The following is a 25,821-nucleotide window of genomic DNA, read 5'->3' on the forward strand; positions in this document are numbered from 1 at the left end:
CTTTTTTTTATGCTGATTACAAATGTAATAAGCATTTCTATCGGAAATGAAGGTCAATATCTACCAAATCATATTATTGAGTTAGGAATAAAGTGAATACAACATTTGATGCCTTTTTTTATCCTGATTACGAATATAATAAGCATTTCTATCGGAAATGAATTTCAGCCCTGCCCCCTATATAGGCTACACCTAACCTAACCCTGAATGGGCATATACCGGGGGGGGGGCTTAAATTCATTTCCGATAGAAATGCTTATTATATTCGTAATCAAAAAATTAAACAAGAAAAACGGGGTTTAATTTCTATAAAGAAGTGAATACAACACATTTAATTAAACACAAATACTCTGAATATTTCGGCCCCACATCCGGGAGCCTTTCTCAACGGAAAAAAAATTCTTACATAAACATAAAAAACATTCTAAACAAACAAAAGAAAAAATATAAATAAATAGGAAAAGAAAATTCACATATTAAATAAACAACTCCATTCACTGGCGTATAAAATCGAATGCATATATTGACACACCTTCTCACAGAATATAAATTGACATATATCAAAAAATAAGAATTTATACTTAAACTAAAACAAAAAAGGTCTGCTAACCCCCGGCCCATAACCCCTAAATAGATCTCACAAGTTCATCACCCAATGTTTCAATTATAAATTGAACAGATTCGTTTGCTTGCAAGCTTAGCTGCAGTTCGTTTACCTTTCCCAGCATTTAACCCAGTCTGACCTTTGTCTGCAAGGTCATCATTCATATCCGAACTATTATCAAAAATAGTAGTGGTTGAATATTTTACCTGCTTTTTAATTAAACTATTATAAATTGAATTGATCCTAAAATCCCCTTCGTTTCTATTGATACTAATACCCACATAGATTATCTTTTTTATTTCTTTAATTTCTCTGAAGCTTTGTAAAAGTCCTACAGACGTATCTACTATTTTTGTTTGATCAAATAAAATACCGTGATTAGGAAAATTATAAATATGTTCTGCAACAGCTGACTCAAACGTTTCTGGTGTTTTGTTTTGTTTTAGAGTGCAATCTATGGCGTTCTTGTGTTTCTGTAGCCTATTTTCTAAAATCTGTTGCGTTCTTCCCACATAAAATTTACCACAAGAACATGGAATTTTGTATACTCCCTTTTACAAAGTTCTCGGTACCTTGTCTTTCCCTTTATTTAACAACAAGCTTATATTTTTTCCTGATTTAAATGCTGTATTTATATTATGTTTTTTAATTCTCTTCTTAATTTTTGTGATAATATTGGGATAAAAGGCAAAGTTATGTAATTTGTTTCTTGATTTGACCCATCTTTTTCTAATATTTTTGGTTCTGTCAACTTTTTTTTCCTTTTTTCGATTATTTGAGAAATCATATTTTCCAGATAGCCATTACCTATTAGAATATCCTTAATAGAAATTAGTTCATTGCTTATGTATTCTGGTGATGCTAATTTTAATACCCTATCAACTAAAGAAATAACCACATCCCTTTTTACCTGGATTGGATGATTTGATGTGAAAGACAAGTAACGGTTGTTATTAGTTGGTTTACGGTAAATTGAAAACACTAGTTTGTTATTATTTCTATGGATCAAAATATCTAGAAACAGTAACTTATTCTCTGTTTCCTTTTCAATTGTAAAAATTAATTCTCCTCCCACATTATTTAAATGTTCCAAAAAACCTTCAATTTCTGATTCCCCGTAATTCCAAATAACTAAAATATCATCCATATATCTGCCCCAAAATTTAGGTTTCAAAAAATATGTTACTATAGCTAAAGTTTCTATATACTCTACATAAATATTTGCTAACAACAGACTTAAAGGCCCTCCCATTGCTAATCCCCTAATTTGATGGTAAAAATTATCTCTAAACGTGAAATAATTAGTATACCTGCTAGTTATTCTGAATAAATTTAATATAGTTTCCAGTTCAATTCCCAAAGATAATTCTTCTATCTCATTTTTTCGTTCCTCAAGTTTTTTGGATAAAATACTAAACAATTTATCAATAGGAATATACATATACATGGATTTTATATAAAAACTGAACAATCTAGATTCTTCTGATATTTCTGCACTTATAAGTTTATCTTTTGAAAATTCCGAGTTTTTTATATACGAATTTTGGAGATATAATAATGGTTTAAGTGTCATTGCTGCCCATTTCTTGATTTTTGCCGTTGGTGAATTGGTTGTTGAAACAATAGGTCTTAAAGGGATACCTGTCTTATGTATTTTTGGCAAACCATATATTCTAGGGCTAACTGATATTCTAGGGCCTAGAATATATGGTTTGCCAAAAATACATAATACAGGTATCCCTTTAAGACCTATTGTTTCAACAACCAATTCACCAACGGTAAAAATCGAGAAACGGGCAGCAATTAATAGGTCTTAAGGTCTTAAGGGGATACCTGTTTTATGCATTTTTGGCAAACTATATATTCTAGGGCTAACTGATATTCTAGGGCCTAGGGCCTCCGGAAAATATGTTTTCTCAAATAATTGAAAAAAGGAAAAAAAAAGTTGACGGAACCAAAAATATTAGAAGAAGATGGGTCAAATCAAGAGACAAATTACATAACTTTGCCTTTTATCCCAATATTATCACAAAAATTAAGAAGAGAATTAAAAACACATAATATAAATACAGCTATTAAATCAGGACAAAATATAAGCTCGTTGTTAAATAAAGGGAAAAACAAGGTACCGAGAAATTTGCAAAAGGGAGTATACAAAATTCTATGCTCTTGTTTTAAATTTTATGTGGGAAAAACGCAACAGATTTTAGAAAATAGGCTACAGCAACACAAGAATGCAATAGATTGCGCTCTAAAACAAAACAAAACACCAGAAACGTTTGAGTCAGCTGTTGCAGAACATCTTTATAATTTTCCTCATCACAGTATTTTATTTGATCAAACAAAAATAGTAGATACGTCTGTAGGACTTTTACTAAGCTTCAGGGAAATTATTGAAATAAAAAAGATAATAAATGGGGGTATTAGTATCAATAGAGATGAAGGGGATTTTAGGATAAATTCGATTTATAATAGTTTAATTAAAAAGCAGGTAAAATTTTCAACCAGTACTATTTTTGATAATAGTTCGAATACGAATGATGACCTTGCGGACAAAGGTCAGACTGGGTTAATTGCTGGGAACGGTAAACGAACTGCAGCTAAGCTTGCATTTAAACGATTCTGTTCAATTTATAATTCAAACATTGGGTGGTGAACCTGTGAGATCTATGTAGGGGCCATGGGCCGGGGATTGGCTCACCTTTTTTGTTTTAGTTTAAGTATAAATATACTCTCATTTTTTGATGGATGTCAATTTATATTCTGTGAGAAGGTGTGTCAATATGAGAATTCGATTTTATATGCCAGTGAATGGAGTTGTTTATTTAATATGTTAGTTTTATTTTTCTATTTATTTATATTTTTTCTTTTGTTTGTTTAGTATGTTTTTAATATTTATGTAAGAATTTTTTTTCCGTTGAGAAAGGCTCCTGGATGTGGGGCCGAAATATTCGGAGTATTTGTGTTTAGTTAAATGTGTTGTACTCACTGCTTTATAGAAATTAAAACCCGTTTTTCTTGTTTAATTTTTTACAACCAATCAAAATTTTGAGATAGCCATTTTGTTCAGAATAGTTGATTTCCTGGTAGAAAATATGATTTTGAGAAGGACACTCCCCCAAAACCCTCAGGGCAAGGGTTTTAAGTTAAGCCCTGGGGGCATATAATCTTTTTATATAAGGTGTTGTCGTAGAAACTTCAAAAAAGGCTCATGCGATTGGAAATTCAAAGGGCTAGTGCTCTTTTCAATGGTCAAAAGCGATTGGAGGGCAACTACCCTCCCCCCAAGCTCATCATTCCCCGAAACACATCCAATCCAAATTTTGAGATAGCCATTTTGTTCAGCATAGTTGATTTCCAGAAAGAAAATATATTTTTGAGGAGGATACTCCCCCACAACCCTCTGGTCAAGGGTTGTAAGTTATGCCCTGAGGGCTTATAAGAACGATGTTGGCACAATGTACTATGTATTATTTGTTTCTTTAGAGAAGAGCACTTCATATGGAAGAGGTCGTCGTAGAAAATTCAAAAGGGGCTCATTAAATAGGAAACTGAGAGTTCTAGTGCCCTTTTCAACAGTCAAAAGTGATTGGAGGAAACTAGCCCTCCCCCCCTCATTCCCCCAAAAACATCCAATCAAAATTTTTAGGTTTGTTCAGCGTAGTTGATTTTCAAATAGAAAATATGTTTTTGAGAAGGACACTCCCCCACAACCCTCAGGGCAAGGGTTTTAAGTTATGCCCTGGGGGCACATAAGGTTTTTATAGAAGGTGTTGTCGTAGAAAGTTCAAAACAGGCACATTCGATTGGAAATTCGAAGGGCTAGTACCTTTTTTAAAAGTCAAAAGTGATCGGAGTGCAACAAGCCCTCCTCCCGCCCATTATTCCCCCAATCACATCCAATCAAAATTTTGAGATAGCTATTTGTTCAGCGTAGAGAATTTCTTGATAGAAATATATTATTTAGGAGGAAACTCCCCCACTACCCTCAAGGCAAGGGTTTTAAGTTATGCCATTGGGTCCAGGCATATGTTTATGGGATCCTAGGGTTTTAAGTTATACCCTGGGGTTCAAAAAGGCTTATTCGATTGGAAATTCAAAGGGCTTGTGCCCTTTTAAATAGCCAAAAGTGATTGGATGGCATCTAGGCTCCCCCCCCCCACGCCCCTCATTTCCCCAAACACACCTAAGGAAAATTTTGAGATAGCCATTTTGTTCAGCGTAGTTGATCTCCAGATAGAAAATATGTTTTTGAGGAAGACATTCCCCCACAGCCCTAAGGGCAAGGGTTTTAAGTTATGCTCTAGGGGCATAAAAGGTTTTTAAAGAAGAAGTTGTCGTCAAAACTTCTAAAAAAGGCTCATTCGATTGGAAATTCAAATGGCTAGGGCATTTTTTTAATGGTCAAAAGTAATTGGAGGGCAACTAGACCCCCATGCCAATCATTCCCAAAGACACAACCAATCAAATTTTTGAGATAGCCATTTTGTTCAGCGTAGTTGATTTTATGATAGAAAATATATTTTTGAGGAATAAAATTCCCTACCACCCTCAGGGCAAAGATTATAAGTTATGCCCTGGAGGCATATAAGGTTTTTATTGTAATCTTTGTCGTAGAAACTTGAAAAGGGGCTTATTCGATTTGAAATTCAACGGCATAATACCCTTTTTAATAGTCATAGTGATTGGAGGGAAACTAACCCCCCTCTCGCTCCATCCTTTTCCCCAAACACATCCAATATAAATTTTGAGATAGTCATTTTGTTCAGTGTAGTTGATTTCCAGATGGAAAATATTTTTTGAGGAGACCACTCCCCCACGACCCTAAGGGCAAGGATTATAATTTATGCCCTGGAGGCATATAAGGTTTTTATTGAAATCTTTGTCGTAGAAACTTGAAAAATGGCTTATTCGATTTGAAAATCAAAGGAATAGTACCCTTTTTAATAGTCAAAGTAATTGGAGGGTAACTAACCCCTCTCTCATGCCATCCTTTTCCCCAAACTCACCCAATATAAATTTTGAGATAGCCATTTTGTTCAGTGTAGTTGATTTCCAGATAGTAAATATATTTTTGAGGATAGACTTCCCCCATGACCCTCAGGGCAGGATTATAAGCTATGCCCTGGAGGCATATAAGGTTTTTATTGAAATTTTTGTCGTAGAAACTTAAAAAAGGGCTTATTCGAATTGAAGTTCAAAGGAATAGTACCCTATTTAATAGTCAAAGTGATTGGAGGGCACGTAACCCCCGTCTCACGCCATCTTTTTCCCCAAACTCATCCAATATAAATTTTGAGATAGCCATTTTGTTCAGCGTAGTTGATTTCCAGATAGAAAATATATTTTTGAGGAGGACACTCCCCCACAACCCTCAGGGAAAGGATTATAAATTATGCCCTGGAGGCATATAAGGTTTTTATTGAAATCGTTGTCGTAGAAACTTGAAAAATGGCTCATTCGATTTGAAATTCAAAGGGATAGTACTCTTTTTAATAGTCAAAAGTGATTTGAGGGCAACTAACCCCCCTCTCACGCTCACTGTTTCCACAAACACATCCATTCCAAATTTTTAGATAGTCATTTTACTCAACGTTGTTGACAGATTTGGAAATTAGGTCTTTAAGGATGACAACCCCTCCCCCCAAAGCCTTCAGGGCAAGGGTTGTAAGTTATGCCCTGAGTCATATAAAGTTTTTATTGAAAGTATTGCTCTAGAGACTTCAAAAGGGATCATTCAATGGGAAATTGAAAGAACTAGTGACTTTTTTAATAGTTGAAAGTGATTGTATAACGACTAACATCCCCTCTGACGCCCACCATTTTCCAAAACACAACCAACAAAAAATTTGCTGGTCAAACTATAATCTCTTAAAAAACGAAAAAATTTAAAGTATTATTTTCTTTTTCCTTTAAGAGACAAATCTTTGTCGTAGAAACCTGAAAATGGGCTCATTCGATTTGAAATTCAAAGGGATAGTCCCCTTGTTAACAGTCGAAAGTGATTTGAGGGCAAATAACCCCCTCTCGCACCCACCTTTTCCCCAAATCCGTCCAATCCAAATTTTCAGATAGCCATTTTACTCAACTTAGTTGAAAGATTTAGAAATTAGGTCTTTAAGGATGACAACCCCTCCCCCCATAGCCCTCAGGGCAAGGGTTGTAAGTTATACCTTGAGTAATATAAAGTTTTTATTGAAAGTGGTGTTCTCGAAATTTCAAAGGGGCTCATTCAATTGGAAATTGAGAGGGCTAGTGACTTTTTTAATGGTTGAAAGTGAGTGGATAGCAGCGACTAACGCCCCTCTGACGCCCACCATTTTCCAAAACACATCCAATAAAAAATTTACAGGTCAAACTATAAAGTCTTAAAGAACGAAAAGATTTAAAGTATTATTTTCTTTTTCCCTGAAAAGACTATGTTAATATAAAACGAACAGAAATTACTTTAAAAAACTTTTTCCACAAAATAAGTTTTACAAAGAGAAGTAAAGAGCTCCATTAAACAAAAAATTAGCAAAAATAACATCAAATAATCAACCAAGCTTGAATCTACCACAAATCAGAATCAATAAATAAATGAAACCCAAAACAAACAGAAATTACAATAATTAACTGAGTCAAACTCAAAACGAGCAGAAATTAGCATAAGTTGTGGTCAATATTTCTATGCCTTCCCAAGGCCAGATCAAAATTTGTACTTTACTGAAAAAGTACAAATGAATGTGCATTGTCAGTTTAATTTACATATACTAATATTTAGTAAGCAAAATGTCTATATTGTTTAATTTATTAAAGTTATAAAAGTAAAAACAATTATATTGTTCGTATTTAAAGTAATATGGACGTTGCCCATTTCGGAAGAGTGTATACATTTAAAGCATTCAGGGCAAACAGGAGTTGGGTACTTATTACGCTTGAGACGTGATTTACGTTTATAGGTCTAATCGCGCCACCTCGAAACATTTTTTCTTTTTGGATTCCGACGGCCAATACCCCGAAATTCTATCCAACCTGACTTTTTTTTAGACTGACAGGGGTGGCAATGTACAAGGAGCACAAGGTAATTAGGCTATTACCGTTCCACCACAGCACAGTAATGCCTTCCACCGACGTTTATATTAAGTGGATCCCTGGTCTTTCTTTTTAATTTCTTTTTCTTAAACCAGCTTTTTCACAGCATTGCCAAGTCTGTTCGCACACAGTGTACCGACGCTGTTAATATTTACTTATGCTAACATTTGTACGAGAGTGATGGAAGTGAAGAAGTTGTCAAAATACACCTTCAAATTCTTATTTTCAAGACCACGACACTCATTCCCCCAACCATATCCAATCAAAATTTTTAGATAGCCATTTCGTTCAGCGTAGTCGATTTCCAGACAGAATATATACTTTTGAGGAGGACATTCCCCCAAAACCCTTAGGGCAAGGGTTTCAAGTTATGCCCTGGGGACATATGAAGTTTTTATACTAGGCGCTGTCGTAGAAACTTCAAAACAGGCTCATTCGATGGGAAATTCAAAGGGCTAATACCCTTTTTAATAGTCGAAAGTGATTGGAGGGTAACTAGCCCCCTCCCACGCCCATCATTCCCCCAAACACATACAATCAAAATTTCTAAATAGCCATTTCGTTCAGCATATTTGATTTCCAAAAAGAAAACATGTTTTTGAGGAGGATACTCCCCCAAAACCCTCAGGCCAAGGGTTCTAAGTTATGCCCTGGGGGTATAAAGGTTTTTTATAGAAGGGGTTGTCGCAGAAAATTCAAGAAAGGCTGATTCGATTGGAAATTCAAAGGGTTAGTATCCTTTTTTAATAGTCGAAAGTGATTGGAGGGCAACTAGCCCCCCCCCCCCACAACCATTATTCCCCAAAACACATCCAATCAAAATTTACAGATAGCTATTTTTTTAGCATACTTGATTTCCAGATAGAAAATATGTTTTCGAGAAGGACACTCCCCACAACTCTCAGAGCAAGGGTTTTAAGTTATACCCTAGGGGCATATAAGATTTTCATAGAAAGTGTTGTTGTAGAAACTTCAAAACAGACTCAAGTGACTGGAAATTAAAGGGCTAGTACCCTTTTTAATAGTCGAAAATAATTGGAGGGCAACTACCCCCCCCCACGCAAATCATTCCCCCACACACATCTAATCAAAATTTTTTTTCAAAATTGAGGAGGACACTCCCCCACAAACCTCAGGGTAAGGGTTTAAGTTATGCCCTGGGGCATATGAGGTTTTTATAGAAGGCATTGTCGTAGAAACTTTAAAACAGGCTAATTAAATTGGATATTTAAAGTGCTTGTACCTTATTTAATAGTCGAAAGTGATTGGAGGGTAACTAGCTCCCTCCCCTACGCTCATCATTCCCCCAAACACATCCAATCAAAATTTTGACCTAGCTATTTTGTTGACCGTAGTTTATTTCCAGATAGAAGATTTGTTTTGAAGAAGACACTCCCCCAAAACCCTCAGGGCAAGGGTTTTAAGTTATGCCCTGTTGGCATATAAGGTTTTTATAGAAGGCGTTGTCGTAGAAACTTCAAAACAGGATCATTCGATTGGAAATTGAAAGGGCTAGTGCCCTTTTTAATAGTCGAAAGAGATTTGAGTGCAACTTGCCCCCCCCCCCTCACACCCTTTATTCCCCCGAACACATCCAATCAAAATTTTGAGATAGCCATTTTGTTAAGCGTAGCATGACTTCCAGATAGAAAATATGTTTTTGAGGAGGACAGTCCTCCACATCCCTCAGGGCAAGAGTTTTAAGTTATACCCTGGTGGTATCTAAGGTTTTGAAAGAAGGTGTTGTTGTAGAAACTTCAATAAAAGCTCATTCGACTGGAAATTCAAAGGGTTAGTCCCCTTTTATATAGTTCAAAGTGATTGGACTGCAACTACTCGAAAGAAGCATCATTTCACCCACACAGTTTGAATTTCATAGGCAGCGTGCTAGCGCTACCTAAGTAAATACCCATGTGGGAACAATGTGTTGTTTTTTTATTTTTTTTTTTTTTATCCATATGAGACACTTCGTATATAAGGAGTTGTCGTAAAAAGTTCGAAAAGGGCTCATTCGATTGCAAATTAGAGTGGCTAGTACCCTTCTTAATAGTCGAAAGTGATTGGAGGGCAGCTAGCCCCCCCCCCCCCACGCCCAATATTCCCCAAAATACATCCAAGCAAAATTTTGAGATAGCCATTTTACTCAGCGTAGTTGATTTCTAGATAAAATCTATCTTTTTGAGGAGGAAACTCCCCCACAACCCTCGTGGCAAGGGTTATAAGTTATGCTCTGGAGGCTTATAAGGTTTTTATAGAAGGCATTGTCGTAGAAACATGAAAAAAGGCTCATTCAATTAGAAATTCAAACGGCTAGTGCCCGGTTTAAAAGTCGAAAGTGACTGAAGGGCAACTCCCCCCCCCCCCCGCCTATCATTCCCCAAAACACATCCAATCAAAATTTTGAGATAGCCATTTTGTTCAGCGTAGTTGATTTCCAGATAGAAAATATCTTTTTGACGAGGACACTCCCCTACAACCCTAGAGGCAAGGGTTTTAAGTTATGGCGTGGGGGCATATAGGGATTTTATAGAAGTCGTTGTCGTAGAAACTTGAAGAAAGGCTTATTCGATTGGAAATTCAAAGGACAAGTGCTCTTTTCAATAGTCGAAAGTGATTGGAGGGCAACTATCCCCCCCCACGCCCATCAAACCCCAAAACACATCCAATCAAAATATTGAGATAGCCTACCGTTCAGCGTAGTTTATTTCCAGATAGAGAATTTGTTTTTGAGGAGAACGCTCCCCCCCAACCCTCGGGGCAAGGGTTGTAAGCTATGCCCTGGGGGCACATAAGATTTTTATAGAAGGCGTTGTCGTAGAAACTTCAAAAAAGGTTCAATCAAAGGGCTAGTGCCCTTTTTAATAGTTGAAAGTGATTGACGGTAACTAACCTCCCTCTCACGTTCACCTTCTCCTCAAACACATTAAATAAAAATTTTGAGACAGCCATTTTGTTCAACGTAGTTTAAAGTTCTGGAAATTAGGTATTTAAGGATGACAACCCCTTCACAACCCTCTGGACAAGGATTGTAAGTTATGCCCTGGGGGTATATACAGTTTTTATAGAAACCGTTGTCGTAAAAACTTCAAAAAGGGTTCATTCCATTAGAATTTAAATGGTTTGTGCCCTTTTTAATAGTCGAAAGTAATTGGAAGGTAACTAACACCCCATCCATGCCCACCCTTTCCCTAAACACATCCAATCAAAATTTTGAAAAAGCCATTTTGTTCCACGTAGTTAAAATTCAGGAAATTATACCTTTGAGCAGGACACGCGTCTTCCGAGCAAGGGTTATAAGTTATGCCCAGGGGGCATATAAGTTTTTATTTAAATGTTTATCGTAGAAATTTTAAAAAAGGCTCATTCGATTTGAAATTCAAAGGTTTAGTGCCCTTTTTAATAGTTGAAAGTGATTTGAGGGCAACTAGCCCCCCTCTCTCGCTCACCTTTCCCTCAAACACATCCAATCAAAATCTTTTTATAGCCATCTTGTTCAGTGTTGTGGATTTCCAGATAAAAATTATGTTTTTGAGGAGGACACTCCAACACAGCCCTCAGGGCAAGGGTTGTAAGTTATGTCCTGGGGATATATAAGTTTTTTTCTGAACGCGTCGTCGTAGAAACTTCAAAAATGGCTCATTCGATTGGAAATTGAAATGACTATTGCCGTTTTCAATAGTCGAAAGTGATTGGAAGGCATCTAAACCCCATCTTCTCCACAATTTCCCCAAACATATCCAATCAAAATTTTTAAATAGCCATTTTGTTCTACGCAGTTAAATTTCAGAAAATTATACCTTAGAGCAGGACAATCCCCCCACACTCTTCAGGGTAGGGGTTATAAGTTATGCCCTGGGGTATATAAGGTTTTTATTGAAATGTTTGTAGTAGAAACTTGAAAAAGGGCTCATTCGATTAAAAATTCAACGGGCTAGTTCCCTTTTTAATATACGAAAGTGATTGAAGGGCAACTAGCCCCCCTCTCATGCCCACCATTTCCCCGAAAAACATCCAATCAAAATTTTGATATTTCCATTTTGTTCAACATATTCAAAAGTTCTGTAAATTAGGTCTTTTAGGATGATAGCCCCATCAGAGTTTTCAGTGTAGGGGTTGTAAGTTATGCCTTGGGGGCATATTAGCTTTATATAGAAAGTTGTTGTAGAAATTTCAAAAGGGGCTCATTAGATAGGAAATTGAAATTGCTTTTTTTAATAGTCGAAAATAAGGGGAGAGTAATTAGCCCCCTTCTTACCTCCTCTATTTCCCCAAACACATTCAATCAATGTTGAGAGATAGCCATTTTGTTCAATGTAGTTGAAAGTTCTGGAAATTGTGTATTTAAGGATGAAAAACCCCCAGAGTCCCCTCGGTTAAGGTTGTAAGTTATGCCCTGGGGGTATATAAGGTTTTTAATGATAGAGTTGTCGTAAACACTACCAAAGGGGGTCATTCAATTTGAAATTTAGAGGGCTAATGCCCTTTTTAATAGTTAAAAGTGATTGGACGGTAACTAACCCCTCTCTCACACCCACCATTCTCCCAAACACATCCAATAAAAATTTTCAGAGAGCCATTTTGTTCAACGTAGTAGAAAGTTCTCGAAATTAGGTCTGTGATGATGACAACCCCCTCCCAAGTCCTCGGGCGAGGTTGTAAGTTATCCTCTGGGGGCAAATTATCCTCAGGGCTATCATTGAATGTGTTTTGGGAAATGATGGGCGTGGGGGGGGGCTAGTTATACTCCAATCACTTTCGACTATTGAAAAGGGCACTAGCTCTTTCAATTCCAATCGAATGAACCTGTTTTGAAGTTTCTACGACAACGCCTTCTATAAAAAAACTTTTATGCCCCCAGCCCATAACTTAAAACCCTTGCCCTGAGGGTTGTGGGGGTGTCTCCCCCTCAAAAATATATTTTCTATCTGGAAATCAACTACGCTGAACAACATGGCTATCTCAAAATTTTGATTGGATATGTTTGGGGGACTGGTGGGCGTGGAGGGGGGCTAGTTGCCATCCAATCACTTTCGGCTATTAAAAAGGGCACTAGCCCTTTAATTTCCAATCGAATGAGCCAGTTTTGAAGTTTGTATGACAACACCTTCTGTAAAAACCTTATATGCCCCAGGGCGCAACTTAAAACCCTTGCCCTGAGGGTTTTGGGGGAGTGTCCTCCTCAAAAATATATTTTCTATCTGGAAAGCACAGTTTATAGAATTAGCAGTATGATGATTCCCTATCTCACCCATTATAAAAACCTGGACCGAGGTGCGAGTGCTCCAGCGAACGTTTTTGCAGATATAAGCATAAACGGCATCAGATCTTTTCACGGGTTGACAAGTCAGATTTCTCTTGGACGCGGAACTTGGCTTCAGCGTTGGAACACTAATTTTGAAGCAACTAATTTTAAATTTATTTATTCCAATAAATACATGAAAATCACTAATTAGTAGTGCAATGTTATTATTAGATGTTTTTAGGAATTAAAAATAGGTTTCGAAGTCTCAAGTTGGTTCCAAAGGCATTTTGAGAAAGTTTCTGCCAAAATACGTGTTCCAGGGTAATTGGACCGCTGATGGCAGATCAAATGAGAGGAGCTGTTTGTACGCGCCGAGATATATATATATATATATATATATATATATATATATATATATATATATATATATATATATATATATATATATATATATATATATATATATATATATATATATATATATATATATATATATATATATATATATATATATATATATATATATATATATATATATATATATATATATATATATATATATATATATATATATATATATATATATATATATATATATATATATATATATATATATATATATATATATAATATAGTTTATATAAAGAGTTTTTCTTAAAACTCTTTTAAACTCTAAACAATATATAGTTTTTGAAAGTTTTTATTAAAGAAAAGTAAATGCCATATTAAACTTAAGATCAGTAGAAATAAAATTTTCTGAAAGTTCCCTAAGAATTTTACGAAAAACACTTTTTAACAGACGTTGGGTATTTTCTTGGATAGGGCTATTATGGCAACTATTACAACAGCAACCAATAAATAGAACCCAAGTCCTAAAGTTGGTCTCAATCAGGAACCCTTATCGCTATCTAAATTCACAAAGTGCAAAGATTTTCAAACAGAGGTGTTTATTGTTTAAAGTTCAGAAAAGGTCTGCCAATTTCATACTAAAAAATTGATTTAAAACGAAAATGGTATCACATATAAAATAAAAGTCGTAGAAAATAAATAACATAGTGTGAAAAAAAAATGATAAACCAGCTAGGGGCAGATCCAGAGGGGGGGGCGTGGTGTGCCCCCATATAGTAGTATTAATTAGTGGAAGTCTACTCAATAACGCCCGTTTTCAGAAATTAAACTTAATCCTAACGTAAGTTTGTCGGATCAACCTATTTTGCGCCCCCCCCCCTAAAAAAAATCCTGGATCTGTCCCTGAAACCAACACACCTATCCCACCAGTTATTAGAAGAAATAAAAAATACTTATTTTCACAATCTCATCAGCCCCCCGCCCCCTTTTTTATAAAATCCTAAAAATGCCGAACATATGAGTCCACTGTATGTAAATAAAATATTTAGTCATAAATTGTATATAAATCAAGTCATACCTGTGAAATGGGACACCTGCTAACCACTTGGCTGGCTCACCAAGTTTTTTTCTGCTTTTGCAATTACGAATAATGCACTTGGTAACCCTTTCTCATTGATTGACGAAAACCCACTAACCCGCTAATGCAGAAATAAGTGGGAGGAGCTTTTTGTTCTCACCGAGAATGAAGACCAGAAATGATCTGCGATAAACTTACTGGATAATTCTATAAACTGTGCTGGAAATCAACTACGCTGAACAAAATGGCTATCTCAAAATTTTGAATGGATGTGTTGGGGAAATGATGGGCGTTGGGGGGGGGGCTAGTTACACTCCAATAACTTTCGACTATTAAAAAGGGCACTAGCTCTTTAATTTCAAATCGAATGAGCCTGGTTTGAAGTTTATACGACAACTCCTTCTCTAAGAACCTTGTATGCCCCCAGGGCATAACTTAAAACCCTTGCCTTGAGGGTTGTGGGGGAGTTTCCTCCTCAAAAATATATTTTCTATCTCAAAATCAACTACGCTGAACAAAATGGCTATCTCAAAATTTTGATTTGAAATGTTTGGGGGAATGGTGGGCGTGGGAGGAGGCTAGTTGCCCTCCAATCATTTTCGACTATTAAAAAGGGCACTAGCACTTTGATTTCCAATCGATTGAGCCTGTTTTAAAGTTTCTACGCCTTTCAATAATTTTTTACTCTTAAAAAGGGCGCTAGCACTCTCGTTTTCCAATCAAATGAGCCCCCTTTGAAGCTTCTACGACGTACCCTTCCATATGAAGTGCCTCTGGAAAAAAAATATAATAATAAAACATTAAAACTGTATGGCCTTTACTATAGGCAACGCTACAGCGTTGCCTCTCAAAGATCGACGTGGGTAAAATGTATTATTTTTTTGTTATTGTTGTTGTTTATACCATGGTACTTTGTATCGAAGGAGTTGTCGTAGGAACTTCGAAAAGGGCTCATTCGATTGAAAATAGATAGGGCTACTGCCCTTTTTAATAGTCGAAAGTGATTGGAATAAAACCAATCCCCTTCCCCCGCCCCCCCTCCCATTTGACTTTATGTTTAAAAACTAAACGTTGCCGAGATTAAATCAAAATGCACTGTGTTAATGCTAATGCCCAGTAAGGCATCTCGGCAGTATCTCAGGAACGACTGAGGGTCTTATGTTCAAACTTTTGGAGCTCCTTCTGCTTTTAAGATTGAACCAAATCAAAATAGCGTAAGTGTATCAAAGCTATCAAAGAAAGTAAACAGATTGTTTTGCGAGTGGTATCAAGTTTTTCATTTCAGGTCATCTAGACAAGGTATGAAACTAAATTAAACACTTCTATTTGTGTCTGGATTTTTAAGAGGGTGTATGTTGTTAAAAATTGCTGAAAATTTTTCTCTAGCATACAAATAGCAGGCCATACTATAAATCTTTCAAAAAATGAAAAGATTTTAAGTATTCTTTTCTTTTTCTCTGAAAAGACTATGTCAATAGAAAACGAACAGAAAGTAATCTAAAAAACTTTTTCCACAAAATTAATTTTTCAAAGAAAAGTAAAGAACTCCCTTAAACAAAAATGAGCAAAAACAAAACCAAATAATCTACCAAGCGTGAAACTACCACAAATCAGCATCGATAAATAAATGAAACCCAAAACGAACAGAAATTACAGTAAATAATCGAGTCAAACTCAAAACGAGCAGAAATTAATATAACTTAGCCTCAAAACCCCTGTGCCTCCCCAAGGCCAGATTATAATTTGCACTTTAGTGAAAACAAAATACAAATGGATGTGCATTGTTATTTTAATATACATATACGGATATTTAGTAATCAAAATGTTAATATTATTTGATCTACTAAAGTTATAAAAGTAAAAACATTTATATTTTTTATCAGTCAAAATTTTTTGTCAAAATTTTGATTGGATGTGTTTGGCAAAACAGTGGGTGTGAGAGAGGCGTTAGCCACTATACAATCACTTTAAACTATTAAAAAAGACGCTAGTCCTTTCAATTTCAAATTGGATGAGCCCTTTTGAAATTTCTACGACAACGGTTTCAATTAAACTTTATATGACCCCTATGCATTACTTACAACCCTTGCCCTGAGAGCTGTTGGTGAGGGGTTGCCATCTTTAAAGACCTATTTTCCAAAACTTTAAACCACATTCGATAAAAAGGCTATCTAAAAATTTTGATTGGATGTGTTTGGGGAAAAGGTGGTTGTGAGAGGGGGGTTAGTTGCCCTCAAATCACTTTTGACTCTTAAAATAGGTACTAGGATTTCAAACTTAATGAGCCCTTTTTCAAGTTTCTACGCAAATATTTCCATTAAAACCTTATATGCCCCAGGTAATATCTTAAAACCCTTGCCCTGAAGGTTGTGGGGGAGTGTCCTCCTCAAAAACATATTTTCAATCTGGAAATCAACTACGCTGAACAAAATAACTATCTCAAAATTTTGATTGAATGTGCTTGGGGGATTGATGGGCGTCGGAGGGGGTGGGGGGGCTAGTCTCCCTAAAATCATTTTCGAAGATGGCCCACAGTACGAACCCTTTGAGAGTTCATTCGAATGTTCATGTATAGAAGTTTCTACATTCACACATCCAATAAAACAAACCCATGCCCCCAGGGATTAACTTAAAACTAATGAACTGATGGTTTTTGAGGCTTGTCAACAACTAAAATACATTTTATATCTGGAAATCAACTAAGCTGAACCAATTGGTTATCTCAAAATTTTGATTGGTTGTGCTTGGGGGATTGAGGGGTGTGGGGGGGGGCTAGTTGCCCTCCAATCATTTTCGACTATTAAAAAAGGCACTAGCCCTTTGATTTCCAATCGATTGAGCCTGTTTTAAAGTTTCTACGACAAGGTATTCTATAAAAACCTTATATGCCCCCAGGGCATAACTTAAAACCGTTGCCCTGAGGGTTGAGGGGGAGTGTCCTCCTCAAAAATATATTTTCTATATGGAAATCAACTACGCTGAACAAAAGGGCTATCTGAAAATTTTGATTGGATGTGTTGGGGGGAATGATGGGCGTAGGGGGGAGGGGGGCTAGTTACACTACAATCATTTTGACTATTAAAAAGGCCACTAGCCCTTTAATTTCCAATCGAATGAGCCTGTTTTGAAGTTTCTATGACAACACCTTCTATAAAAACCTTATATGCCCCCAGGGCATAACTTAAAACCCTTGCCCTGAGGGTTGTGGGGGAGTGTCCGCCTCAAAAATATTTTTTCTATCTGGAAATCAACTACACTGAACAAAAGGGCTATCTGAAAATTTTGATTGGATGTGTTTGGGGAAATGATGGGCGTGGGGGGGGGGGGGGGGGGGCTAGTTACACTCCAATCACTTTCGACTATTAAAAAGGGCACTAGCTCTTTAATTTCCAATTGAATGAGTCTGTTTTGAAGTTTCTACGACAACGCCTTCTATAAAAACCGTAAATGCCCCCAGGGCATAACTTAAAACCCTTGCCCTGAAGGTTGTGGGGGAGTATCCTCCTCAAAAATATATTTTTAATACGGAAATCAACTACGCTGACCAAAATGGCTATCTCAAAATTTTGATTGGATGTGTTTGGGGAAATGATGGGCGTGGGAGGGGGCTAGTTGCCCTTCAATCATTTTTGACTCTTAAAAAGGGAACTAGAACTCTCGATTTCCAATCGAATGAGCCCCCTTTGAAGCTTCTACGACGACCCCTTCCATATAAAGTGCCTCTGGGAAAAAAATTATAATAATAAATCATTGAAGCCGTATGGCCTTTACGATAGGCAGCGCTAAAGCGCTGCCTCTGAAAGATCGATGTGGGTATAATGTATTATTTTGTTGTTGTTGTTGTTTATACCAGGGTACTTTGTATCGAAGGAGTTGTCCTAGGAACTTTGAAAAGGGCTCATTCGATTGAAAATAGATAGGGCTGATGCCCTTTTTAATAGTCGAAAGTGATTGGAGGAAAACTAACCCCCTTCCCACGCGACCCTCCCATTTGACTTTATGCTTAAAAACTAAATGTTGCCATAAGATTAAATCAAAATGCACTGTGTTAATGCTAATGTCCAGTAAGGCATCTCAGCAGTATCCCAGGAACGACTGAGGGTCTTATGTTCAAATTTTTGGGGCTCCTTCTGCTTTTAAGATTTAACCAAATCAAAATAGCGTAAGTGTATCCAAGCTATCAAAGAAAGTAAACTGATTGTTTTGTGAATGGTATCAAATTATCTATTTCAGGTCAACTAGACGAGGTTTGAAACTAAATTAAACACTCCTATTTTTATCCTGATTTTTAAGAAGGGTTTGTGTTGTTAAAAATTTCTGAAAATTTTTCTCCAGCATACAAATAGCAGGCCAAACTATAAATTTTTGAAAAAAAAGAAAAGATTTAAAGTATTCTTTTTTTTTTCTCTGAAAGGACAATATAAAACGAACAGAAATTAATTAAAAAAACCTTTTTCAACAAAATTAATTTTTCAAAGAAAAATAAAGAACTCCATTCAACAAAAATGAACAAAAATAAAATCAAATAATCTACCAAGCGTGAAACTACCACAAATCAGCATCGATAAATAAATGAAACCCAAAACGAACAGAAATTACAGTAATTAACCGATTCAAACTCAAAACGAGCAGAAATTAACATAAGTTGGGCTCAAAACCCCTATGCCTTCCCAAGGCCAGATCATAATTTGCAGTTTACTGAAAAAAACACAAATGAATGTGAATTGTTATTTAAATATAAATATGCTAATATTTAGTCATCAAAATCTTAATATTATTTGATCTATTAAAGTTATAAAAGTAAAAACATTTATATTTTTTGTCAATCAAAATTTTTTGTCAAAATTTTGATTGGATCTGTTTGGCAAAACGGTAGATGTGAGAGGGGCGTTAGTTGCTATACAATCAGTTTCAACTGTTAAAAAAGATGCTAGCCGTTTCAATTTTCAATTGGATGAGCCCTTTTGAAATTTCTACGACAACGCTTTCAATAAAAACTTTATATGATCCAGGGCATTACTTACAACCCTTGCCTTGAGGGCTGTGGGTGAGGGGTTGTCATCTTTAAAGATCTAATATCCAAAACTTTAAACCACATTCAATAAAGTGGCTATCTAAAAATTTTTATTGGATGTGTTTGGGGAAAAGGGGGCTGTGAGAGAGGGGTTAGTTGCCCTCAAATCACTTTTGACTATTAAAATAGGTACTAGGCACTCATTCCAACCAAAATAGGTACTCATTTCAAACCAAATGTGCCCTTTTTAAAGTTTCTACGCCAAAGATTTCCATAAAAACCTTATCAGCCCCCAGGGCATAATTTATAACCCTTTCCCTGAAAACTGTTGGGAGGGGGGAGTGTCCTGCTCAAAAGTTTAATTTCCTGAACTTCGAAGTTCCTGGGACAAATTGGCTATCTCAAAATTTTTATTGGATGTGTTTGGGGAAATGGTGGGCGTGGAAGGGGTGTTAATAGCCTTCAAATCGCTTTCGACTATTAAAAAGGGCACTAGCCATTTCAATTTCCAATTGAATGAGCCCTTTTTCAGTTTCTACGACAACACTTTCTGTAAAACCCTTATAGGTCCCAAGGGCATAACTTATAGCCTTGCCCCAAGGGTTTTGGGGGAGTGTCCTCCTCAAAACATATTTTCTAACTGTAAATCAAATACGTTGAACGAAATGGCTGTCCCAAAATTTTGATTGGATGTATTTGGGGGAATGATGGGCGTGAGGGGGCTAGTTGCCCTCTGATCACTTTCGACTATTAAAAAGGGCCAAAGCCAATCCAATTTCAAATTTAAAGAGCTCTTTTTGAAGTTTCTAAGACAACTTTTTCTATAAAAAGTACCCTGCTCTAAAGGAAAAAAAAATTATATTAGTACATTGTTCCAACATCGTTCCTGTATGCCCTCAGGGCATAACTTAAAACCCTTGCCCCGAGGAATGTGGCGCTGTGTCCTCTTCAAAAACATATTTTCTATCTTGAAATCAATGACGCTGAACAAAATGGTTTTCTCAAAATTTTGATTGGAAGCATATGGGGGAATGTTGGTCTTGGGGGGCGGGGGTTGACTAGTTGCCCTCTAATCTCTTTCGACTATTAAAAAGGGCAAAAGCCACTCAAATTTCCAATTGAATGAGCCCTTTCCTAAGTTTCTACGACAACTTTTTCGATACGAATTGCCCTGCTCTAAAGGAAAAAAAGTACATTGTTCCAACATCACTCCTGTCTGCCCTCAGGGCATTACTTAAAACCCTTGACCTGAGGGCTGTGGTGGAGTATCTGGAAATCAACTAAGTTGAACAAAATGGCTATTTTAAAATTTTGATTGGATGTGTTTGGGGGAAGGAAGGGCGTTCAAGAGTGGGGGGGGGGGGCTAGTTGCCCTCCAATCGCTTTTGACAATTAAAAAGGGCACTAGCCGTTTAATTTACAATCCAGAGAGCTTGTTTTGAAGTTTTTACTACAACGTCTTCTATAAAAACCTTATATGCCCCCATGGGATAACTTTAAACCCTTGCCCTAAGGGTTTCGTGTGAGCGTCCTCTTCAAGAACATATTTTCTATCTGGAAATCAAGTACGCTGAACAAAATGGCGATCTCAAAATTTTTATTATATGTATTTGGTTGAAAGATGCGCGGGGGGATGGCTAGTCACCTTCCTATCACTTTTGACCATTAAAAAGGGCACTAGCTCTTTTAATTTCCAATCTAATGAGCGTTTTTTGAAGTTTTTACGGCAACGCCTTTTATAAACACCTTATATGCCCCCAGGGCATAACTTAAAACCCTTGCCCAGAGGGTTGCGGGGGTAAGTTTTCCTCAAAAACATATTTTATATCTGGAAATCAACTACGCCGATCAAAATGGCTGATTGGATGTGTTTGGGGGAATGATGGACGTGAGGAGCTAGTTACCCTCCAATCACTTTCGACTATTAAAAAGGGCACAGGCCACATCAATTTCCAATTGACCCTTTCAAAGTTTCTACGACAACTTCTTCGATACGAAGTGCCCTGCTCTAAAGGAAAAAAAGATACATTGTTGCAATATCGTTCTTATATACCCTTAGGGTATAACTTAAAACCCTTACCCCGAGTGTTGAGGGGGAGTTTCCTTCTCTACAACACATTTTCTATCTGAAAATCAACTACGCTCAACAAAATGGCTATCTAAAAATTTTTACTGGATCTGTTTGGGGGAATGATGGGCGTAGGGGGGAGGGGGCTTGTCACCCTCCAATCATTTTTTTACTATAAAAAAGGGCACTAGCCACTCTAATTTCCAATCAAATGAGCCCTTTTTGAATTTTCTACGACACCTTCTTCGATAAGTGACCGGGTATGGAGAAAAAAACACGTTGTGACCACATCGTTCTTTACTGAAGCACCGCTATTACGTTGCCTATGAAAATGTCAAGCCTTCCAATCACTTTCGACAATGAAAAAGGGCACTAGCCCTTTAAATTTTCAATCGAATGAGCCCTTTCAGAGTTTTTACGGTAACTCTTTCTATAAACAGCTAATATGTCCCCAGGGCATAACTTACTGCCCTTGCACTGAGGGCTGAGAGAGGGTTGTCATCCTCAAAGACCTAATTTCTAGAACTTTCAACTGTGTTGAACTAAACGGCAATCTCAAAATTTTTATTGGATGAGTTTGGGGAAATGGTTGGTGTCAGAGGGGGTTAGTTCCCCTTCTATAAAATTCGACTATTAAAAAGGGTTTAGCCCTTTCAATTTCTAATCAAATCAGCCCTTTTGAAGTTTCTACGACAAAACTCTCATTAAAATCTTTTTATTCCCCTAGGGCATAACTTACAACATTTGCCCTGAGGGTTGTGGAAGGGGAGGGTTGTCATGCCCCAAGACCTAATTTCTAGAACTTTCAAATACGGTGAACAAAATTAATATCTCAAAATTTTGATTGGATATGTTTGAGAAAATAGCGGGCGTGAGAGGGGGGTCAGTTGCTCTTCAATCTAGTTACTTTCGACCATTAAAAAGGGCTTTACCCATTTCAATTTCAAATCGAATGAGCCCTTTTTGAAGTTTCTACGACAACTCTTTCTATAAATGCCTTATCTGCCCCCATGGCATAACTTACAACATTTGCCCTGAGGGTTGCAGGGGGGAGGGTTGCCATCCACAAAGACATAATTTCCAGAGCTTCCAACTACTTAGAACAAAATGGCTATCTCAGAATTTTGATTGTATGTGTTTTGAGGAATGGTTGGCGTGAGAGGGGGATTAGTTGACCTCCAATTACTTTCGACTTTTAAAAAGGACACTAGTCATTTTAATTTAAAATCGAATAAGCTATTTTTGAAGTTTCTGCGACAACGCTTTCTATAAAAACCTTATATGCCCCTAGGGCGTATCTTAGAACCCTCGCCCTGAGTACTTTGGGGGGGGGGGCGGGATTGTCATCCTTAAATACATAATTTCCAAAACTTTCAACTGTTGAACTAAATGGCTATCTAAAATTTTGATTGGATGCTTTTGGGGAAAAGGTGGCCGTGAGAGGGGGGTTATTTGTCCTCCAATCACTTTCTACTATTGAAAAGGGTACTATCCCTTTGAATTTCCAATCGAATGCACCCTTTTTCAATTTTCTACGACAAAGATTTCAATAAAACCTTATATGCCCCCTGGGCATAATTTGTAACTCTTGCTCTGAGGGGGAGGGGTTGTCATCCTCAAAGACCTGTTTTCAAGAAAATACAACTACGTTGAATGAAATAACTATCTCAAAATTGTGATTACATGTGTTTGGATAAACGGTGGGCGTGAGAGGGAGGGTTAGTTGCCATCCAATCACTTTCGACTAATAGAAATGGCACTAGCCCTTTGAATTTCCCATTAAATGCTCCCCTTTTCAAGTTTCTACGACAAAGCTTTCAATAAAAACCTTATGTGCCCCTAGGGCATAACTTGTAACCCTTGCCCTGAGGGCTCAGAGGGGGAGGGGTTGTCATCCTCAGAGACCTAATTTCCAGAACTTACAACAACATTGAATAAAATTGCTATCTCAATATTATGATTGCATGTGTTTGGATAAATTTGGTTGTGAGAGGGGGGCTAGTTGGCCTCCAATCACTTTCAACTATGAAAAATGATACTAGCCCTTCGAATTTCCAATCGAATGAACCCTTTTTCAAGTTTCTACAACAAAGCTTTCAATGAAAACCTTATATGCCCCCAGGGCATAACTGATAACCCTTGCCCTGAAGACTGTAGGCGGAGTGTCCTACTCAAACGTATAATTTCCAGAACTTTGAACTGCTTGGGACAAAATGGATATCTAAAAATTTTTGTTGTATGTTTTTGTGGAAATGGTGGGCGTAGAAGGGATTTTAGTTGCTTTCCAGTCATTTTTAACTCTTAAAAAGGGCACTAGCCATTTCAATTTCCAATCGAATGAGCCCTTTTTGAAGTTTCTGCGACAACACTTTCTATAAAAATCCTTATATGCCCTCAGGGCATAGCTTACAACACTTGCCCTTATGGTTGGGGTGGAGGGGGGGGGTGTCATCCTCAAAGACCTCCTTAGAAATTTCAACTACGTTGAATAAAATGACTATCTCAAATTTTGATTGGATATGTTTGGGGAAAAGGTGGTAGCGAGAGGGGGTTAGTTGCCATCACTTTCGACTATTAAAAAAGGCACTAGCTTTTTGAATTTTCAATCGAATGAGCCTTTTTTGGAGTTTCTACGACATCGCTTTCTATAAAAACTTTATATTCCCCAGGGCATATACTACAACCCTTGCCCTGAAGGCTTTTTTTAAAGGATCTTTGGTGGCTCTGGTCTCGGATTTCAGTGGTGGTGGCAGGCAGACCCGTCCTATAATTGAGAAGGAGCTTGAGTCTTTCGCCAATTTTGTGCCTAATTTTCTCCTTTGAAGTGTTTCTTGCATGGTTTATTTAAGCGTAATTGATGTCATTCCTTTTTGTGTTCACGATTACAGGCTCTTTCTTATGACACTATATTTTTTGTAGATATGTCTACAGGACGAACGTGGTCCCAAGAATTTGTTTCTAGCCTCTTAACTTTGATTAATCCGTATACATAATATTTTCAAAAATTTATAAATATATCTGAAATATGAAAAATACAATATGGCTTAAAACTCTGCTAAAAAGTAAGAGTCAAAGAAAAGTATGCTGGAGAGAAAATTAAGATGAAAAATGTATTTCCTAACTTTAAGATGGATGCACATCAGTTTTCTATGTATAATTCAAATTCCTTGGAATAAGGAGGGAGTATAAATATGAACTTGAAAACAACTTTGGGGCATAATTTAAGCTCTAAATTCATTCCTGAAAGTTGTTTTCTCCTATTGCAAGTGTCTTTTCAAATAGCAAATAGCCCCGTTACGTTAATTATATCTTTACGAAGTGCTCACGCAACAACCGAGGCAAAGCCCAGTATTTAAAATAGGTAGGAGACTACCAGCTTAAAAAAGACTTAATAAAGAATAGCTGTCTAGAAGACGCCATAGAATTCTTGGCATCGCAAATCATTTTACAATAAAATTAATTTTTATTCCTTTGGGGCAGAGCTCGGTGGAAATATGTTTTCTTTTTTGGTCAAGAATACCCGCAAAAGACTAACATATTTTCTTCGTGTGAATTAGACATTTCTTTATGATGTTCCAATGTCCCGTTAGCGGTGATGACAACGCAAAAAAAATGAGGGAAAGGTCACATAAGTGCTAAACACGCAAGTAAAATATTTTTCTTGTTTTTCCCGATAAGGGGGAGGGCAGTTACTTTTCTGTATAGGGTTTTTGACAATTGCGATTTCCATGCCACAGTTTTCATTTGATCCGACGCAAATTTCAAGGGATTTCCAGCTATTTTTTGAAATTCCCATAAAAGAAAATTCGCACCATAATTTTATCATTAAGATCAATCTAAATCATAGTTATCAATCCTTACTTAGCTGCTAACGGCTATTCTTTGTCACTTCACTTCACACAATTTTTTTCTGGCTACTGTGATTGGCCATGATTTGTTCTTTACTAAAGCTACTGCAGCAACCTTGAACCGTAAATTAAAGTAAAAACACAACTCACCTTTTATTTTTTATAGGAAATCCAGTTTCATTCTCCATTAGGTAATAGTTACCCTACTTTCCCTCACAAGACAAGAGAAACACCTGACCTTGAATCTTGCTTCCTTCTTGCGAGGAAACTAGTAAGAAAACTAATGGTTTCCTTCCTGCGCGAAGAAACCCGGAAACACGGGAGATTAATGATCTTTCAAATAATAAGTTGAGAAAAATCTATGATGGATGAAAAATATAGAACAAGATCATTTTTCAATTTGATGAAAACTTTTTCAAGGGGAAGGAAAACCACAAGCTCCCTTCATCTCCAAAGTTGACCAACACTTAATTAACTCCTTCCCATAGAAGCCTTTTCTATTTCTATTGAACTAATTGAAAATATTTACTTCCTTACTTGTTTGG

At 36.7% G+C, this 25,821-nt stretch overlaps 1 protein-coding gene across 1 annotated transcript in view; it reads right to left on the reverse strand.

The window, feature by feature from the left end:
* The window catches only part of LOC148944658 (uncharacterized), a 324,369-nt gene extending 298,843 nt beyond the window's left edge, over positions 1 to 25,526 (reverse strand). Inside the window, exon 1 of the mRNA XM_089099983.1 lies at positions 25,427 to 25,526. Coding sequence (XP_088956109.1) covers positions 25,427 to 25,464 — 38 coding nt within the window. The 5' untranslated portion in view covers positions 25,465 to 25,526. The remainder of the gene's footprint in view (positions 1 to 25,426) is intronic.
* Between the last annotated feature and the right edge of the window lie 295 nt (positions 25,527 to 25,821).

The sequence above is a fragment of the Artemia sp. Qi Xiang Cuo genome, chromosome 14 (genome assembly GCF_049724085.1).
Source record: "Artemia sp. Qi Xiang Cuo chromosome 14, ASM4972408v1, whole genome shotgun sequence".
NCBI classification, from domain to species: Eukaryota; Metazoa; Arthropoda; class Branchiopoda; order Anostraca; family Artemiidae; genus Artemia; species Artemia sp. Qi Xiang Cuo.